Here is a 17,857-nt window from a genome sequence, read left to right as displayed (position 1 = left end):
GCCACCAGCCCACTTCTTCTACTTGCTCACAGCTGCAACAGAGCAGGAAGCCAAGTGATGTGTTGGTGCCGCAGCCACGGGGCGAGGCAGGTGTCGGGGTGTGGGTGGCCTGTCTGCGGGGACCCTGAAGTAAGCCGATGCAGGGCACGTAGGGCAGTTTCCCTGCCTCACGGTGGCGGCGCTGGTGAGCCACATGGCCTCCTGCCCCGCCTCCCATGAGCAAGCAGAAGAAGTGGGCCTCCCATACATGGAAAAAAATAAGACCTCCACCCAAAAAAATAAGCTCTAGTGTTTATTTTGGGGCCCCAAAAGAAAATAAGCCAGGTCTTATTTTCGGGAAAACACGGGTAGTCAGTATTATTTGGAGGAATTCATGCCCTTATGACCAAATCTGTACCTGCCTATCCTGCAAATCAGTTTTCCTAATGAAGCTCATTTCTCTTGCAATCTCTTTCCTCCTTAGGCCTCAACACCACCCCACGCCTTGTCACTTCCCCCAGGTCTCATTTTAATGCTTGTGAAGCTTTGGGGCTCACGCCTCACAGCAGTGTTTCTCAACCTTGCTGGCTGGGGAATTCTGGGAGTTGAAGTCCACACATCTGAAAATTGCCAGAGTTCAAAAACACTTCATTAGCGTATGTACACAGCAAAGGTGGTATAGTATAATAGTTCAGATGTTGGACAAGGAATGGGGAGACACAGGATCTAGGCCCTTTTAGCATCTAGGCCAGCTGCTTTCTCTCACCTGACCTATCTCTTAAGACTGTGGAACAAGAAGATGGGGGAGCATTATCTATGCTACCTTCAGTTCAGATGCAAAAGTCAGAATATACACATAAGTAAAAGAACAAAGCCCTCATCCCTTAACTATCTTCCCTACTGTCCAAAAGTGGACTGAAACTTCTCTGGAAGCCAAGCCTGCTTTATTTCCTGTTTGATTGTAAAATTTGTTCTCTAAAGCATCATTTATACATTGCAGTTCTCTGCAGTAATAATCTGAGATCAAAATACTGAGGGCTGAACTAAAACCCAGTACTTTTATAATCTAGCACTACAAGAAATGCAAAAAACATTCAAAGGTAGTCATTCATCCATTGCTTTCTTTCCTCTGAATTCAAAATCCCATTACAGGAAGTCCTTGACAACAGAGCCCAAAATTTCTGTTGTTAAGTGAGCGGTTTGTTAAGTGAAATTGGCCCCATTTTATGACCTTTCTTGCCAGAGTTGTTAAGTGAATCCCTACAGTTGTTAAATTAGTGGTACAGTTGTTAAGAGAATGTAGCTTCCCCATTGACTTTGATTGACAGAAGCTTGCAAAAGGGGATATGACCCCGGCACACTGCAACTGTCATAAATGTGAGTCAGTTGCTAATTGTCTGAATTTTTGACCATGGGGATGCTGCAATGGTCGTAAGCATGAAAAATGGTTATAAGTCATTTTTTCAGTGCCGTTTTAACTTTGGTCACTAAATGAAACTGTTGTATTTCGAGGATTACCTTTACTAATGATAAAATAATTCAATTTACATTAATGTATGTTATTAGCAAAACAGAATGAATGCTATAATTAGGCTAATTTAAATACATTTGACATTGTTGCATTAATGTATATATGCAGATAAAATTTCACACTGCGTTGTACAAAAATCTTATAATAGTAATTCTATTGCATATGTAAACTGGTAGCTGAGGTTAACCCTGGGTCTTTGCTGCCCCCTTGTGAAAATTCAGCTCGGCTGCACATTCTACCTACATCTTAAGTTTCCACCTGTTTTCAAACCATTTCAAAATAATTTATTTTTACATATAACAAATAAAGTGTCACTGTGTGCACAATGTAAGTTTTTTTTAAAAAAATCAAATAGTTGCCCTACCCCAGAGGCCAAGAAAAATTAGCATAAGGAGCTGTTTTCGTACTGAACTGTTTTAATCCTCACATTTCTGACATTGTGTCAATTAACTTTAACTAACAGTGTTAAAATATACAATTAAAGGATTAGAGATTTTATTTAAAAGGACCCCAACAATATATTCTGCAAACATATATTAAATGATGATAAAAGTATAAAGAGGAGGTTATGCACTCAATTCTAAAATAGAACCAAGTAGTACCAATAAAAGGAACGCTCGGTGGCTCAGTGGCTAAGATGCTGAGCTTGTCGATCAGAAGGTCGGCAGTTCAGCAGTTCGAATCCCTAGTGCCGCGTAACGGGGTCAGCTCCCGTTACTTGTCCCAGCTTCTGCCAACCTAGCAGTTCGAAAGCACGTAAAAAATGTAAGTAGAAAAGTAGGGACCACCTTTGGTGGGAAGGTAACAACGTTCCGTGCACCTTTGGCGTTGAGTCATGCTGGCCACACGACCACGGAGATGTCTTCAGACAGCACTGGCTCTTCGGCTTTGAAACGGAGATGAGCACCACCCCCTAGAGTTGGGAACGACTAGCACATATGTGCGGGGGGAACCTTTACCTTTACCAAAGAATCATGTAGACGTGATGAAATTTATGCCCTCTGCTTCTTGAATACTTATGCACAGGAAATTTAATCAGATGGCTGTCTGAAATACAGAATATTATGAGAAAAGAAAGCTGATACTCTTATCAACATTTCATTTCCAGAAATGATTTTATCATAGTCCCCAATGGAAATCTTTTGAGGTTCCACTGTGTGAAAATTTGGAAGCGTTCATTTAAAAAGTGCATAAGGAAAACAGTAAATCTCAGCCACTCTCTTTTAATAAATTGTACGTTCAGTGGTGATGCAAAGTTACAGTCTTGCTCCTTCATTCTTGTCCTTGAAAACATTCTTCTTCATTTAAAAAAAAGCATAAAATCCACAACTGGATTGTGATTTCCACTTACTATCTGAACAAACAGCTGCTCGATAAGTTTGAATAAGTCTTCTGCAAAATTATGGTTGCTGCAGAGGATAGACAAACCCAAGAGACTGTGGGAAGAGACAGTCAAAGTTCATAAGCCATCTTATTCACATAACTACAGTTTAGTATTCCATGCAGTAAAATCCTTTAGAGTTCTAACTTCTTCGGCACTCATTCTTCCTACTCATCCGAACTTTGCATTGTCATTTTTAACAAAATGACTATTTCAAAAGCGCATTCACCCTGCAGGTCTGCCATATTTTCCATGCTCATTTTTTAACATACTTCTTCCTATCACTCTTCATTGCCCGTCACTGTACACTTATCTTAACCGTCTGGTTGAATAACACAGAATTTTGATTTGTAAAGTCTATCATTAATGATAAAGGAATGTCCTCTTCTACACAGCTACCCAAAAAAATGCATAATCATTTCTTTCTCGACCCCACGGTCCAGAGGTGAGTTTCAGCAGGTTCTGACCAGTTCTGAAGAACTGGTAGCGGAAATTTTGAGTAGTTCGGAGAACCAGTAAATACCGCCTCTGACTGACCCCGCCCCCCATCTATTCTCTGTCTCCTGAGTCCCAGCTGATCGGGAGGAAATGGGGATTTTGCAGTAACCTTCCCCTGGAGTAGGGAGGGAATGGGAATTTTGTAGTATCCTTCCCCTGCCATGCCCACCAAGCCACACCACGCCTACCAAGCCACACCCACAGAACCGGTAGTAAAAAACTTTGAATCCCACCACTGCCACAGTCACATGATTAAAATTTGGGTGCTTGACCAACCGGGATGTATTTACAACAATTGCAGTATCCCTGGATCGTATCATCACCATTTGAAACGTTCCTGGCTACTTCCGATAAGCCAAGTCAATGGGGGAAGATGGGTTTGCTTAATAACGGCAGGATTCACTTAACAAATGTGGCAAAAAATGTCATAAAATCGGACACAACTCACTTAACAGCCACCCTGCTTAGAAACAGAAGTTCTGGTTCCAACTGTAGTTCTAACTTGAGGACTCCTGCATTTCTAAATGTGAAACACCTCCCCTTCCCCCGATTCTCTTTCTTCATGGACACCCTGAATAATTGACAAAAATCTCTACTGCAAAGATAGATCAACTGAAATGGAAAGTCGTTTACTTACACAACTTCATTCATATGGCAATTTTAGCACACCGTAATTTAGCAAAAGACATTGCCCATTTACTGTATGTTAGTCTAAGGCAGTGCTGAAATGTAAAATTTGTTACTACTGGTTCTGTGGGCGTGGCTTGGTGTTGGTGGGGGTAATGTGACTGGGTGGGCATGGCCAACTTTTTTTTTTTTTAACTTTTCAAAGCATTTTTTTCTACAACCTCTTCAGGTAAGAGGTTGTAAAAAAATGCTTTGAAAAGCCTCTGACGATCAGGCAACTCAGCTGGGATCGTCAGAGGCTTTTCAAAACATTTTTTTTACCACCTCTTCGCCGAAGAGGTTGCAGAAAAAAATGCTTTGAAAAGCCTCTGACGATCCCAGCTGAGCCGCGTGATCATCAGAGGCTTTTTTTTTTTTACTTTTAAAAGTATTTTTTTGGCCGAAGAGGTTGTAGAAAAAATGCTTTTAAAAGTTAAAAAAAAAGCCTCTGATGATTGCACAGTTCAGCTGGGCATGGGGGGGGGGGCACAGGAATTTTTGCTACCGGTTCTCCGAACCACCCGCCACCATCGCTACCGGATTGGGCGATCCGGTCCGAACTGGGAGCATTTCACCCCTGGTTTAAGGTGGGAAAAAATCTCAAACTGCTTGAAGGAATTGTTGTATTTGATCACCCAAAGGTGGAGAATCAGGGTAAACGCAATGTAATAATGATCACATAAGCCAAATTATACGAACTGCAATTAACTCCTTTCCAAACTCCATGCTCTAATTGAAAGGATTTCTTTCTGTCCTTCAAATTCCAGACAAGGAATAATGGATGGAAACTGAACAAGGAGAGATTCAACCTGGAAATAAGGAGAAATCTTCTGACAGTGAGAACAATCAACTGATGGAACAGAAGCTGCTTTCAGAAGTTGTGGGAGCTTCATCGCTGGAAGCTTTTAAGAAGAGACTGGACTGTCATCTGTCAGAAATTTATTTATTTATTTATTTATTTATTTATTTATTTATTTATTTATTTATTTATTTATTTATTTATTTATTAAATTTATATACCACCCTATTCCTGAGGGACTCAGGGCGGTGAACAGCGAACGATAAAAATACATGTAATACAAACGTTAAAAAAAAAAAACCAATTAAAATATACTAAACACTCTGGTCCTAGCTAATTCAAGACACCCCAGTTTAAAATAAAATCAAAAGCAATATAAAGGGAAAGTTAGGCCAGGCCGGCCTGCTGAAACAGGAATGTTTTGAGGGCATGGCGGAAAGTGCGCAGATCCGGGATCTTCTGTATCTCTGGGGGGAGCTCGTTCCAGATGGTGGGTGCCCTCACAGAAAAGGCTCTCCCCCTGGGGGCTGCCAGTCGACACTGTTTGGCTGACAGCACCCTGAGAAGCCCCTCTCTATGGGAGCGTACTGGGCGGTGAGAGGCTATTGGAATAGAAATGGCGTAGGATCTCCTGCTTGGGCAGAGGATTGGACTAGAAGACTGGTTAGATTAGAAGGTCACTTCCAACTCTGTTAATCTGTTAAATGCAATAACCTTTGACCTGTAGCTCTTTTCACATCAAGGAAGAAGACTAATCTCAAAAATATTCAGTCCCAGACAGTGCTTCAACAGATAGCTTGGCTAGTCCAATAACAGAGAGGGGAAAGTTTTCCAGAGTGGTACTGCATTACCGTATTTTTCTATATGGACTATAAGATGCACCGGACTATAAAACGCACCAAGATTTTGAAGAGGAAAACAAGAAAACAAAGTTTTTGCCCTCCCCAGGAGCATTCTGCAGGCTTCCCAAACCCTCTGCGAGTTCCATTTTTGTGAAAAACGGCCAAAAATGTGACCCGTGGGGGAGGGGGGGGGGTTGGGAGGCTAAAAATAGCTGTATTCGGTGTATAAGACGCACCAACATTTTCACCCTCTTTTAGGGGGGAAAAAGTGTGTCTTATACTCTGAAAAATACGGTACATCATAACAACATTTACAAGGAAGGAAGGGAAGAGAAACAGAAGCTTCCTTGAAAGAGATTTAATATTAGAGGTGATCAGAGCCTTTTTTAAAAAATGTAGTATTTATAACTAGCAATTCAGATAGTCCTTGATTACAGCTTATCTTTTTTGTATATTTTTTTGAAAGCCAATAAAATCAAAGTAATTAACTTTCCTACCTGAGGTAGCACTGCTGGTCTTTGTCCTGCCAACCTCAGCAAGGAACTGACCTGAGGAACTTTAATCGGCACTGAAGTAATGGCGCCCAAAGCCTGCCAGGAAAATTAAAAGGAAAAAAAAGTATTTATTATTCAATTTATCAACATCATTGGTTCAGGGCTCAAGACTTTGCATAACCCAGAGAGAAACATAAAAACCGGGCCACGATAAGACAAGTTGTCACCTGTAAAACCCCTATCCAACACGTTAATCCTTTCAGGGTCCAATCCAGAGGTGAAATCCAGCAGGTTCTGACAGGTTCTGGAGAACCGGTAGCGGAAATTTTGAGTATTTCGGAGAACCGGCAAACGCCATCTCTGGCTGGGCCCAGAGTGGGGTGGTAATGGAGATTTTGCAATATCCTTCCCCCAGGAGTGGGGAGGGAATGGGGATTTTGCAGTATCCTTCCCCTGCCACGCTCACCAAGCCACACCACGCCCACCAAGCCACGCCCACAGAACCGGTATTTTTAAAAAATTGAATTTCACCACTGATCCAATCAGATAAACAACCAATATTGAGAAGCTAAAATCAGAGTGAAGAAATATTTCCAAAAAAAACCCACCACCATTTCCTTCTCAATCGCCTTTCCTTCTTAGTCCCACTTTTCTTTCCCCTAATAAACCTAGTTTATTTCATCAGCTAATGAGTTCTGGAGAACAGAAAAATACTTAAGAAAAACAAAAAGTGCCAAGAATTTTTAAAAATAAAAAGAGAAAAAGAACAACTCAGCCAAACAGTTTCTTTGTGTAGCTAAATTCATTTCTCTTGGTACCCGAGGTGCAGGAAAGGATGTTTTCCAATGAAGTTATCATTAGTTCTGTCACCTACATCCTCAGAAAATGCCATCAATTTATTTCCCTTAAGAAGTCTGCTATTACCTCTGAGGAGAATGGAGACAAATTATGGTATTCTTCACTTATTAAATTTTAGTGCTAAACAATATGTACTTAAAGTTTACCAGCCTCTTAATATTAAAACTTGGCTGTTTAATATTCAACAAGGGAGGGTATTAAAAAAATACCCTCAGATCATCTCTGATGTTTATTTCTATTATTTTCTGTATGCCTTTCTAATACGTGACTTCTATCTGGATTTTGCTGATGAGCTGTCCAGCGGATTCTGCACACAGCCATCTTAAAATTGTACGTGTTGATTATTATTTTTTTTTAAAAAAATGTTTATTTTATTTATCAGTCCGCTGAGGATGGTAGAAAAAACCCAGGTGAGTAATAACCAGGAGATAACATAATAATATGAAAAAACCCAATGTATATTGCTCATTTATTTATGATTTCCATCCAGCCAAACATTTTAAATACTATTGATTTCAGCTGGAATGAGTTAAGCATATGCAGATGATATCAACGCAGCTCACAAGGGCAAAAAAACTGGCTATTTACGATGTAGCTCTCAGCATGACTAAAAAGGGGAATAAAAGCACTCTTCAGACCCTCCTCATCATGGGAATTGCTACCATTTCAGGTGGAGGGCGAGAAAGATAGTGCTCCATTTAGAGAAATTTAATGTAGAGAAAAGTAAGATTTTACACTTAGACAAGAAAAACCAAATGTGCAAGTACAGATTAGGTGGTACCTGGCTCAATATAGCAGTAACGGTGAGAGGGATCTTGGGAGTCCTAGTGGAAAATCACTTACTTATTTACTTATTTAACTTTATTTATAAAATTTATTGGCTGCCCATTTTACCATAAGGTAGCTCTGGGCAGCTTACAGTCAAAGTATATGTATACATTAAAACATAAATAAATGAAAATCTAGAATTAAAAACCAAGGACATGTAGGGAAGGTAGGGGTAGAATGAGGGAGGTAGGATCTGTTGTTACTTGGTCAACCCCCTCCATTGTATCATTCCTCCCATTGGAAGGAATATGACCCAGAAGTGTGCAGCCGCCACCAAAAAAACCAATGCAATCCTTGTTCCATAAACAGAAGGATAGAATCAAGAAGTACCACCTTCTATAACCTTTGTAAGACCATACCTGGAATACTATATCGAGTTTTGGTCACCACATAATAAAAGAAGAGGTTGAGACTTTGGAAAGAGTGTAGAGAAGAGCGACAAAGATGATTAAGAACCTGGAGACTAAAACCTCCAGGTTCAACTGGAGCCAGAACAATTGCAGGAATTGAGAATGGCTTGTCTGGTGAAAAGGACTAGGGATGACACGATAGTGTGGTTCCAATATTTGAGGGGGAAAGGGGGAGTGATTGGCCCAAAGTCACCTGGCTGGCCTTCATAGGTAAGGTGGCACTTCAACTTTAAGACTCATGTGAGATAAAGCGAAGCATATATGGAGTTGTGCACAACTGTAACACCCATCCTACGTTTTAAAATCTCAATGTGAAGGCTAGTTCTATTTTTCATCACCAGATTTTACATACTGTGTAGGTCCATTTAATCTACAATCAACAATCTATAATTGGCAGCCATTTCTATTTACTATCCTGGAAATTTACCTCTGCTGTTAGATCTTGTTTTATCATGTTATTCATGCTATCGTATTTTTATTATTAGCTGAATAAAAAAAATACAATAGTATGAATAGCTTTTCTGCCTGGAAAAGCAATTTACTATTAAACAATGGGGTGTAAATTTAGAAATAAAAAGTTTAATGGAGTATGAAGAATAAGTAATAAATCTTTGCCAGTAGTATCTGGTAGAAGACATAGGAAAATTGTTATAGTAAAGAACTGTGGAAGGAAAGAAGAGAAGGGGGGAAAAATGCATCTTGAGCCTCTGTCAAATGCCCACCCTGGCCACGCCCACTCTGGCCACGCCCATTCCAGCCACTACCACCACCTGGCTCTCCGAGGCCAAACACAACCCTGATGCGGCCCTCAATGAAATCGAGTTTGACACCCTTACTCTAATGCATTATGCACAGGGCTAATCTTGAATGTATTCCAAGTGTCTCAAGTAGTACAGATTTTGGATACAGGAATTCCGTCTGCCTTATCCAGGTGAAGGATAAACTGTGTGTAACCAGTTCAAAATACTACTTTTCTATGCAATGGACAATGAGGACTAGCTCTGCTATTAAAAATTTCCCTTCGGGCATGGTTTCTGCCTTATCAAACTAAGTTCAGCCCAACATCTTGCTAGAATCAAGATAAGCCCTTCCAATTTTTCTATTCCTTGTAGCATTGTGATTATTTTTGGAAAGCTTCACACAGAAATTTGGCTACCGCTAATTCTACCAATAAAAACTCTCAAATATATTTGTCTTAACAACTAAATGAAGAGCAAAAAAGCAAGTTTCTAGCTTACATATTAGCAAGAATTTAAGGAGCTTTATGTCATATCTGCTCAGTTGGAAGTTGACAAGGACAGAAGATAGAGCACTGAAGGACACAGGGGCTTAGACCATCAAAGCTATGGTAAAACTGAATTTCTTTGTGAATTCCCAGCTCAGTCTAAGCAGAATGGCCTAGTATCTGTCCTTTTTTTGTATTTTTATGAGAACAGGCTCATAAATAAACTGGGAGTAACACTCATTCACTATACAGGTAGTTCTTGAATTACAACAACAATTGAGCCTAGAATTAAGGTCATGAGTCATGCCGGTCATTAAGCAGATTATCACATGACCGTGACCGATTTACAACCCATTTCGCGGTTGTTGTGTAAGTGGCAGTCATAAATGCCACGGTGGTTAAGCAATCGCTGTGGCTCTTAAGCGAACCCATCATCTGCACGTGAGCGTCTTTTGCCGGACACAAAAAGTAAACACCCTTTCTGACAAAAAAAAATGTCATAAATCATGTTCATGTGATCACAAGACGCTGAAAATAGTCATAAATGCTGGCCAATTGTTGAGCACTCAAGATCCAAGCACATGATCACAGTGTATTTGTGTGTGTGTGTGTGTGTGTGTGTGTGCGCGCGCGCGCGCGTAGATCAGACCTTCAAATCCAGGTCTGAAGCAGGAGTGGGTTCTACTTACCTTTACTACTGGTTCACAACGGGAGCGCGCATGCGCGCTTGCTTTGCTCACACTTCTGCTTAGATCACCAAATATGACGTCAGGGCGGGTGGGCGGAGCCTCCTGCCACTTTTACTACCGGTTCTCAAGAACCGGACACAACCAGGAGCAACCCACCACTGGTTTGAAGTATCTTTTGGGGGCGTAAACTAAGTAACTCTGAACTGTTGCTAAGTGGCCGGTCATAACTTGAGGATTACTTGCATTTCTATAAGCACCTGTCTAAGCTTTCACCCAGCCAGATTTGAATGATGCAGGTTATTTCTCCATCCAACTGCATTGGCATTCTTTTCCTGGTTTCCTGTTCTGACTTTGCCTTCTATTTCTGGGAATAAGACATCTTTTTTCCTGCTCTTTTCCTTTTGTTAAGAGAGAGTAAACCCAGTGCTTGTTCTTATGAACCTTTAATTAACAATCGAAAAAGACATTTTTTCTGACAATGCCTGACCTTTAAGTGCTTTGCATGAATTTATGGATACCAGCAGAAACAATAATTTTAAAAGGTTATTTTATAACTGCAGAATAGTTTATAGTAGCACTTTTGTCGAGATAAATTAGTTTCTTATTACTACATTTATGATGTTAAGCTTTTTAATAAAAAAAAAAGGACTGTAAGAGTCAAACTTACTTCGTAAGAGCCTTGATAGTACAGTGGTCTAAGCACCCTGTTATTAACACAGCTGCCTGCAATTACTGCTGGTTCGAATCTCTCCAAGGCTCAAGGTTGACTCAGCCTTCCATCCTTTCTAAGGTAGGTAAATTGAGGACCCAGTTTGTGGGGGCAATAAGCTGACTTTGTATAAATATACAAAAGTATGAAGGCTATTGCTTAACGCATTGTAAGCCGCCCTGAGTCTCCGGAGAAGGGCGGCATATAAATCAAATTAAAAAAACAAAACAAAAACGCTAAACTCAAATCTGTTGTATGGCTGCAGACTCCATGCAGTGCCCCCCCACACACACCCCCGGCACACCCCTACAATACCGTTCTGTACTTCGGAGGAAAATGCTGGTATATGATTATGTCACTCTTCTATCTGTATGCTCACAACAGCCTCAGATGAGAGTTTGTATAAAGAAAAAAGAAAACAACCAGAATGGACACCAAAACTATTTTATAAAATAATAATGACAATCGGAAGTGAAAAAGAACAGCATTAATCCCCACTCATCCAAAACTGGCAATATCACTTATTCAACAGCCTAATAACCAGGGGTGGGCTTCAAAAACTTTAGCAAGGGGTTCCCTGCCCGGTTGCTGGGTGGGCGTGGCCTAGTTGGCCTCCTGCACCATGGCAGGAGGAGGGCATTTTTGCCCTCCCCAGGCTCCAAAGGCTTTCTTTGAGCCTCAGGGAGGGCCAAAAACGGCCTTCGCAGGCTCCGGAGGCCAGAAACGGGCCTGTTTCTGGCCCTCCTGAACTTCCGGTAGGCCCGTTTTTCACCCTCCCCAAGCCTCCGTGCGCACCCTGCACTTACCTGCATCCAAAACAGGCCGCAAGGGGACTCCTGGGAGGGGCAAGGAAGGTTGGGCGGGGCCAGCCAGGAGTGGGATTTGGCGGTTCTCCGAACTGCACAGAATCTTAGCTAGAGATTCTCCCAAATCCCTGTGAACCCCCAGCAATCCACCCCTGCTGATAACATAATAATTCAATAATGACAACTTTTACAGACTGAAGCTCTACAATAGCAAATGCCACTAAATTGAAGAAGGTCTGTACATTTTTAAAGAGAAATTATTTGCGGAATACTGTAATTCCACACACACACTATGAGCCTTTCAACAAAATAATACTTAACCAAGATAAACAGAGAAAGATATCAGTTAAATATATATTATTGCTACAACCTGATATATGAAAAGCAGGTTCCCAGAGCAAGACAAAATTATCTTAAGACTTCCGAATAGTTCAATCAAAATTTGAGAAATCAGCGTTAAATGCAGAGTTTACAATAGGAAAAAAATTATCCATTGCATCTCTAAATAAATACATTTCCTTCCTTCTCAAAATTAAGCAAAAGCTAGCTAAAAAACCTTCAGGCCCCTGAATAAAGTTACATAAGTTACATAAGACAGGACTTGCCTCTTTCACTCCTAAAATGTAGCCGCCCTGAGTCTTCGGAGAGGAGCGGCATATAAATTTAATTAATTAAAATTAAAATTAAATTAAATTAAAATGTTACTTGACCCATTAATTCCTAATTTCGTAAAGTTACATGAAATATATTTGCAAAACTTTCCTCTGAGTTGGTTTATTAAACATTTTTTTTTGTCTGTAGTATTTTTAGACAACCTTTTTTTGCAGTAAAAGTTTGCTGTTATTGCAGACACCCACCTCTCCTAACATAAAAGCCAGCTCTGTTTTCTGTTGCATATAAGACGCTAAAGCTATTTTAAAGAATTTTTCCCCCCCTGTTCCACGCTCAATATTGGCAACTGAATGGATTTTTAATGTAGTAGAAAGAGGAGAACAGATTGCTATAGCAACTGCGAAGATGAAAATTCTTAACTTGAATGGACATTCAGAAAAGTAATTGCAGGGTGCCGTGTGTGTGTGTGAGTGCATTTATTTACAAAGGATGTTGCAAGGCAACCTTGAATTTGCTCTTAAAAACTTAAGGAACATGAACTCAAAGCTTTCTTCTCGATAAACATTGTACCCGCTATTTTTGTATACATGGTGGAAAAGCTGAGAAAAGAAAGGAAGAAAAACCATCTTTTATGTAGAAACCCACATTTCCAGTACACGTTTTTTTTTTTTTTTTTTGCAAAACACTCGATGAATATTACATTCTACTCTAAAACACCTTTGAGGTAAGCTCAGTCAATTGTGGATTTTATTTCGTTTGCTTGCCTTAAAGAAGGTGTTACTTGACCCTATTCCAAAAACAAATCCGACAGACATGTTCTTAAAAACAAGTTAAGGGGTTTTAAAATAATTTGCCACATCTGCCAGTGATGATCGAACTTCTATTTAAAAAGAAACAAACAAAACAAATACAATGTGCTATTTAAATCTCTTCAGGCATAATATAAATTTTCTGTGCTGTTCATTAAAAACCTTGATCCAAAACCTTGATCCAAAGCTTTTCATGAAAGACAACTGAAATATTGCTTACAGTGCTAGAATCAAACGCAGTTTTTAGATTAAAAAAAAAAATAGAAATAGCAGCTATTGCTTAATTTTGGCAGAGTTCCCCATAAACTCTAATTGCTTATTTATTTATTTTTGGGGCTCAGTTTGAATATTTGTAAGGCAAAACTATTAACTACCTTTCTAGTGTCCTTCTGCAAGGCTCTAAAAAATGTACTCTTTCCTTGGTCAGGTGCGTTCATTCCTTCAATTGTGGCTATTATTATTGTTCCTCTGTTGATCTCATGTTCCAAAGTTGTTACATAAATCGCCCAGGGTAATCTTATGCACCGATCAGTCAGCAAACAAATGAACGAACGAACGAACGAATGAATGAATGAATGAATGAATGAATGAATGAATAAATAAATAAATGAGATGATCCTCACAGACAACATAATTTTCTCCCATTCATGACTGTTTTGTATACATTAAAAGTCATGCATACCTCATCAAGCCTCACACTCATGTGAAATGTTCTCCTTTCGTCAGCAGAATTATGACTTCTATAAGCATCCTGATAGACGTGGAATTAAACACCAAGTTTTTTTATCTAGAAACCCTAGTACAAAAAAAAGAAAAGTATGGCACAGTGCCTAGAATAGCAGACTGAAAAAGCAAACCTGAGCATTTTAATGGAATTTATTTAATTTATTTGATTTATGCACTGCCCAGTTCTGAAATAACTGTATTGCATGCAGTAGAAAATAAGCAGGAATAAAATGCTTATGCTGTGTATACCAAACATATTCTATTTCAGACATTTCTAGCACGATGTACTACCTGGAGATGAGGATCAGGCTAGGAGATATTTTTGGGGATAACACTATAGACCTCATAAACTATATAAAGATCCTTAAGAATGTTCTCTATGCTCTCAGTGAACATGATTTTTTCCAAGAATTTAGTTTGGAGCGAAGGGAGGGGAGGGGAGAGACAGAGAGAGGGAGAGAAAAGGAGAGGGGAGGAGAAGAGGAAGAGGAAGGAGAGGGAGAGGGGAAGAGAGGAGAGGAAGAGGGGAGAGGGAAGAAAGTGAGGAGAGGGGGGAGAAGAGAGGAGAGGCGGGCAAGGGGAGGGGAGGGGAGGAAGAGAGGAGAGGGGAGGAGAGGAGAGGAGAGGAAGAGAGGATAGGAGGAGAGGGGAGGGGAGGAAGTGAGGAGAGGAGAGGAGAGGAAGAGAGGAGAGGAGAGAGGAGAGGAGAGGAGGAGAGGGGAGGAGAGGAGAGGAGAGGAGAGGAAGAGAGGATAGGAGGAGAGGGGAGGGGAGGAAGTGAGGAGAGGAGAGGAGAGGAAGAGAGGAGAGGAGAGAGGAGAGGAGAGGAGAGGAGAGGAGAGGAACACTCCAAACTAATATAATGAACAAACCTCTTTCTAATCCAGTCTTTCTCAACCAGGGTTTTGCTGAACCTAGGTTTACACCAGCAGTCACCTGGATTTCTGCGAGAGATTGTGACTGAAAAATAAACTAATTAACATTATTTTCCATGCTGTGTGCGGTGCTAGCTGTAGATGTAATAATTTTTACTCAGGGATTCCCCGAAACCTCAAAATTATTTCAAGGGTCTCTCTAGGATAGAAAGGTTGAGAAATGCTGCAAACAACCAAATTATCTTTACCAGATTAAGGAGTCCATCTATTCTGTCAGGCATGCGGCTGGAGCAACAGGAGTGTGTGCAAAGTATTTAGAACGAGAACGAATTTAAAATCAGTTGTTTCGATCTGCCCAGTGTTTTCAAGGTTGCTGTGGCCTTTTGGAAAGGTTTCAAAGCCAAACACCTCTGTTTCAATTCAGCTGTGATGTTACCAAAGCAAACTCCCGCCCTGGTGTAGGTTTTTCTTAGCAACCGTGGAATCTGGACTCTGCCTCCTTAGCAACTCTATTAAGTGGAATGCTGGCTTGATGTAGCGGGGTTGAGATTGACAAGTGCTTACTTTTTACTTTAATACAGGGATTTATGATACAGAATCAACAACGGTGTACGGCTACCTATTAAGCAGATTAAATTCCTTAACTCTGCCAACTACTTTCCTTTGTTTGTTCTTACGGAATGAGTTGTGTGATCTTTCCATTTCAACAGCCATATTATTTCCATTCCATTATTTTAAATCTCTCCCTCTGCTTGGAGAGTTTTGCTCTTGGAATATTAAAATGTGGATGTCTGGGACAAACTAAACAGTACAACAACGTATTGACACTGGCCAGATTGAAGTATTTTGAATTTCCTATAACTTTGTTTGCACAAACCAACTGACACAACTGTGCTTAAAGAAAAAAAATAACTAAAACTTCAGAGCTGTTCAATATTGAACAATTCATTTCGGAAGCATTTTTCTGAGAAAACCCATCTGTTTGTTTGGAGGATTGTCCGTGCATTTCCAGAAGTGAGCAGCTATGTAGGAATCATCTCTAGAATTCTTGGATTATTTTCACAAGTATATATTTCTTTCAATTAGAAGAGAGTTTATTATGCGCTGTTGAAATAGCTTCTCATCCGGAATGTGCATCAGGAATAACTAGTTAACCGGATAGAACCTGGCAGGCCTTGTAAACTGACACTCATTTTGGAATATTACAAGGAAACTCTTAATTTCTTACTTGCGATTTTTAAACTGATAGGAAATCCAAGAATTCACATCTGAGAGTGAAAAGATGAAGGCTTTGGGCCTTCCTTCCCCTTCTGCCATTTCTGAATCCAATTCAAAGAGTGAAACCATGAGAAAGGATGACGTAAGGAATTAAAACATGGGAGACGGGTGAACCATTTCTTCTGCAGTTTTTCACCCTATTCTCATTTCATTTCATAGGATTTTTGTTTTTTAAAAAAAGAATTCCCATCAAATTTGGGGAAAATTGTTAAAACACTATGAAATACTCAGGTGGGAAATGAGGGGTTCATGAACTGATTTTTTTAAAAGGCATCTTTAATTACCATCTTTTCTTCTGAACTGTGTGGCCTCTCTAACTTCTCCATTTCAACTGATCCTTTTAGAAGATTTTTTTTTTTAATTTGATTTATATGCCGCCCTTCTCCGGAGACTCAGGGCGGCTTACAATGATTTGTACAAGATTTCACCAATTATCAATCTGACACCTTATTATTCCTTATAATAAATACTTTGTTCCTAGGAATCCAAAGGATCTGCAATTGCAACGATCCAGCCAAGATTCTGAAGCATTTGTGAAAGATGAAAATGAAATCCCAGACCGGAAAATTAATGTTTCTTTCCAAGAATATCCCTTGTGGTGAGTTGCTTTAAACATTGCAGTTTTTAAAACAGCGTTTCTCAATCTTGATAACATTAAGATGAGTGGACTTCAACTCCCAGAATTCCCCAGACAACATTTCTAGCTTTAAAATCTTTGAAGGTACACTGGAGTTAATAAGGGGCAACTGTAGGTGTAGAGGTATCCTCAGGGGTGAAATGCTACCGGTTCACACTGGTTTGGGCGAACCGGTAGCGGCGACGGCGCATGGTTTGGAGAACCGGTAGCGGCGGCAGTGTAAGGTTCCGCCCACCCATCCGGATGTTATTACTTCCTAGTTTTAACCAGGAAGTAATCTGTTTTTGACCCTCTGCGCATGCGCAGAAGGCTTTGCGCATGCACAGAGGGTCCAAAATTGCATGTGATGCATGCACGTAGAACGTGCATTTCCAAACCGGTAGGGAAGGTAAGTAGATTTCACCCCTGAGTATCCTCATGTTATGGTCACAACAGTTAAGATGGTGGCTGCAATGCTGCAACTGAGCTCTGCCTGGTTTTGGAATATACAAATCAATATAATGGATTTCAACATAAATCTATATAAACATAAATCAATGTGAATCAAACCTCGCTCGTTTTTGCATGTGAGTACTACTCTCGACAATGCACTTGTTCTAATATCCTCTGATCTGAAAATCTGCTCTTATTCCCAAGCTTTTGAATTTCATTAGGGAGTTTATTTATTATTATTTTATTTATTTATTTTATTATTCATATTTCTATGCCGCTCACTCTCCGAGGACTCTGGGCGGCTTACACCAAAGACAGTATACTAAATAGCATATTGCCCCCAACAATCTGGGTCCTCATTTTACCCACCTCGGAAGGATGGAAGGCTGAGTCAACCTTGAGCCGGTGAGATTTGATCCACTGATCTGCTGAACTAGCAGTCAGCTGAAGTTAGCTGATATAGTTAATTCTCACTACTATAAATTTAATGAATTGATAATAGATAACGTAACTTGCATTGTATAATCAGAACATGCAGGTAGAGGAATGAAAACATCATGAAAGTATTCTTCACTTGTTATACAGGTTTAAAAGTGTACTGAATCTCTCATTTGAGGCCACAAATAAATTATGGCATATCAAGTGCACTGAAATTAGTAAACCACTTCTTCCCAAAGGGTTGATAACATGTCCTACAGAAAAAGGACATCTTGGTACATCTTGGTACATCAGCTTTTTCAACTTTTCCAGAAGGGGAGGCCACAAAATTTGAG

At 40.0% G+C, this 17,857-nt stretch overlaps 1 protein-coding gene across 1 annotated transcript in view; it reads right to left on the bottom strand.

The window, feature by feature from the left end:
- The window catches only part of PHF21B (PHD finger protein 21B), a 191,068-nt gene that overhangs the window by 39,589 nt on the left and 133,622 nt on the right, over window positions 1–17,857 (bottom strand). Inside the window, exon 3 of the mRNA XM_070947479.1 lies at window positions 6,194–6,286. Within this exon, the coding sequence (XP_070803580.1) occupies window positions 6,194–6,286 (93 nt within the window). The remainder of the gene's footprint in view (window positions 1–6,193; window positions 6,287–17,857) is intronic.

This window comes from Pituophis catenifer, unplaced genomic scaffold (genome assembly GCF_029215685.1).
Source record: "Pituophis catenifer annectens isolate HBS135680 unplaced genomic scaffold, rPitCat1.0.hap2 SCAF_7, whole genome shotgun sequence".
NCBI classification, from domain to species: Eukaryota; Metazoa; Chordata; class Lepidosauria; order Squamata; family Colubridae; genus Pituophis; species Pituophis catenifer.
The sequence above is the reverse complement of the archived record's forward strand: the minus strand, read 5'-3'. Positions and strand labels throughout refer to the sequence as shown.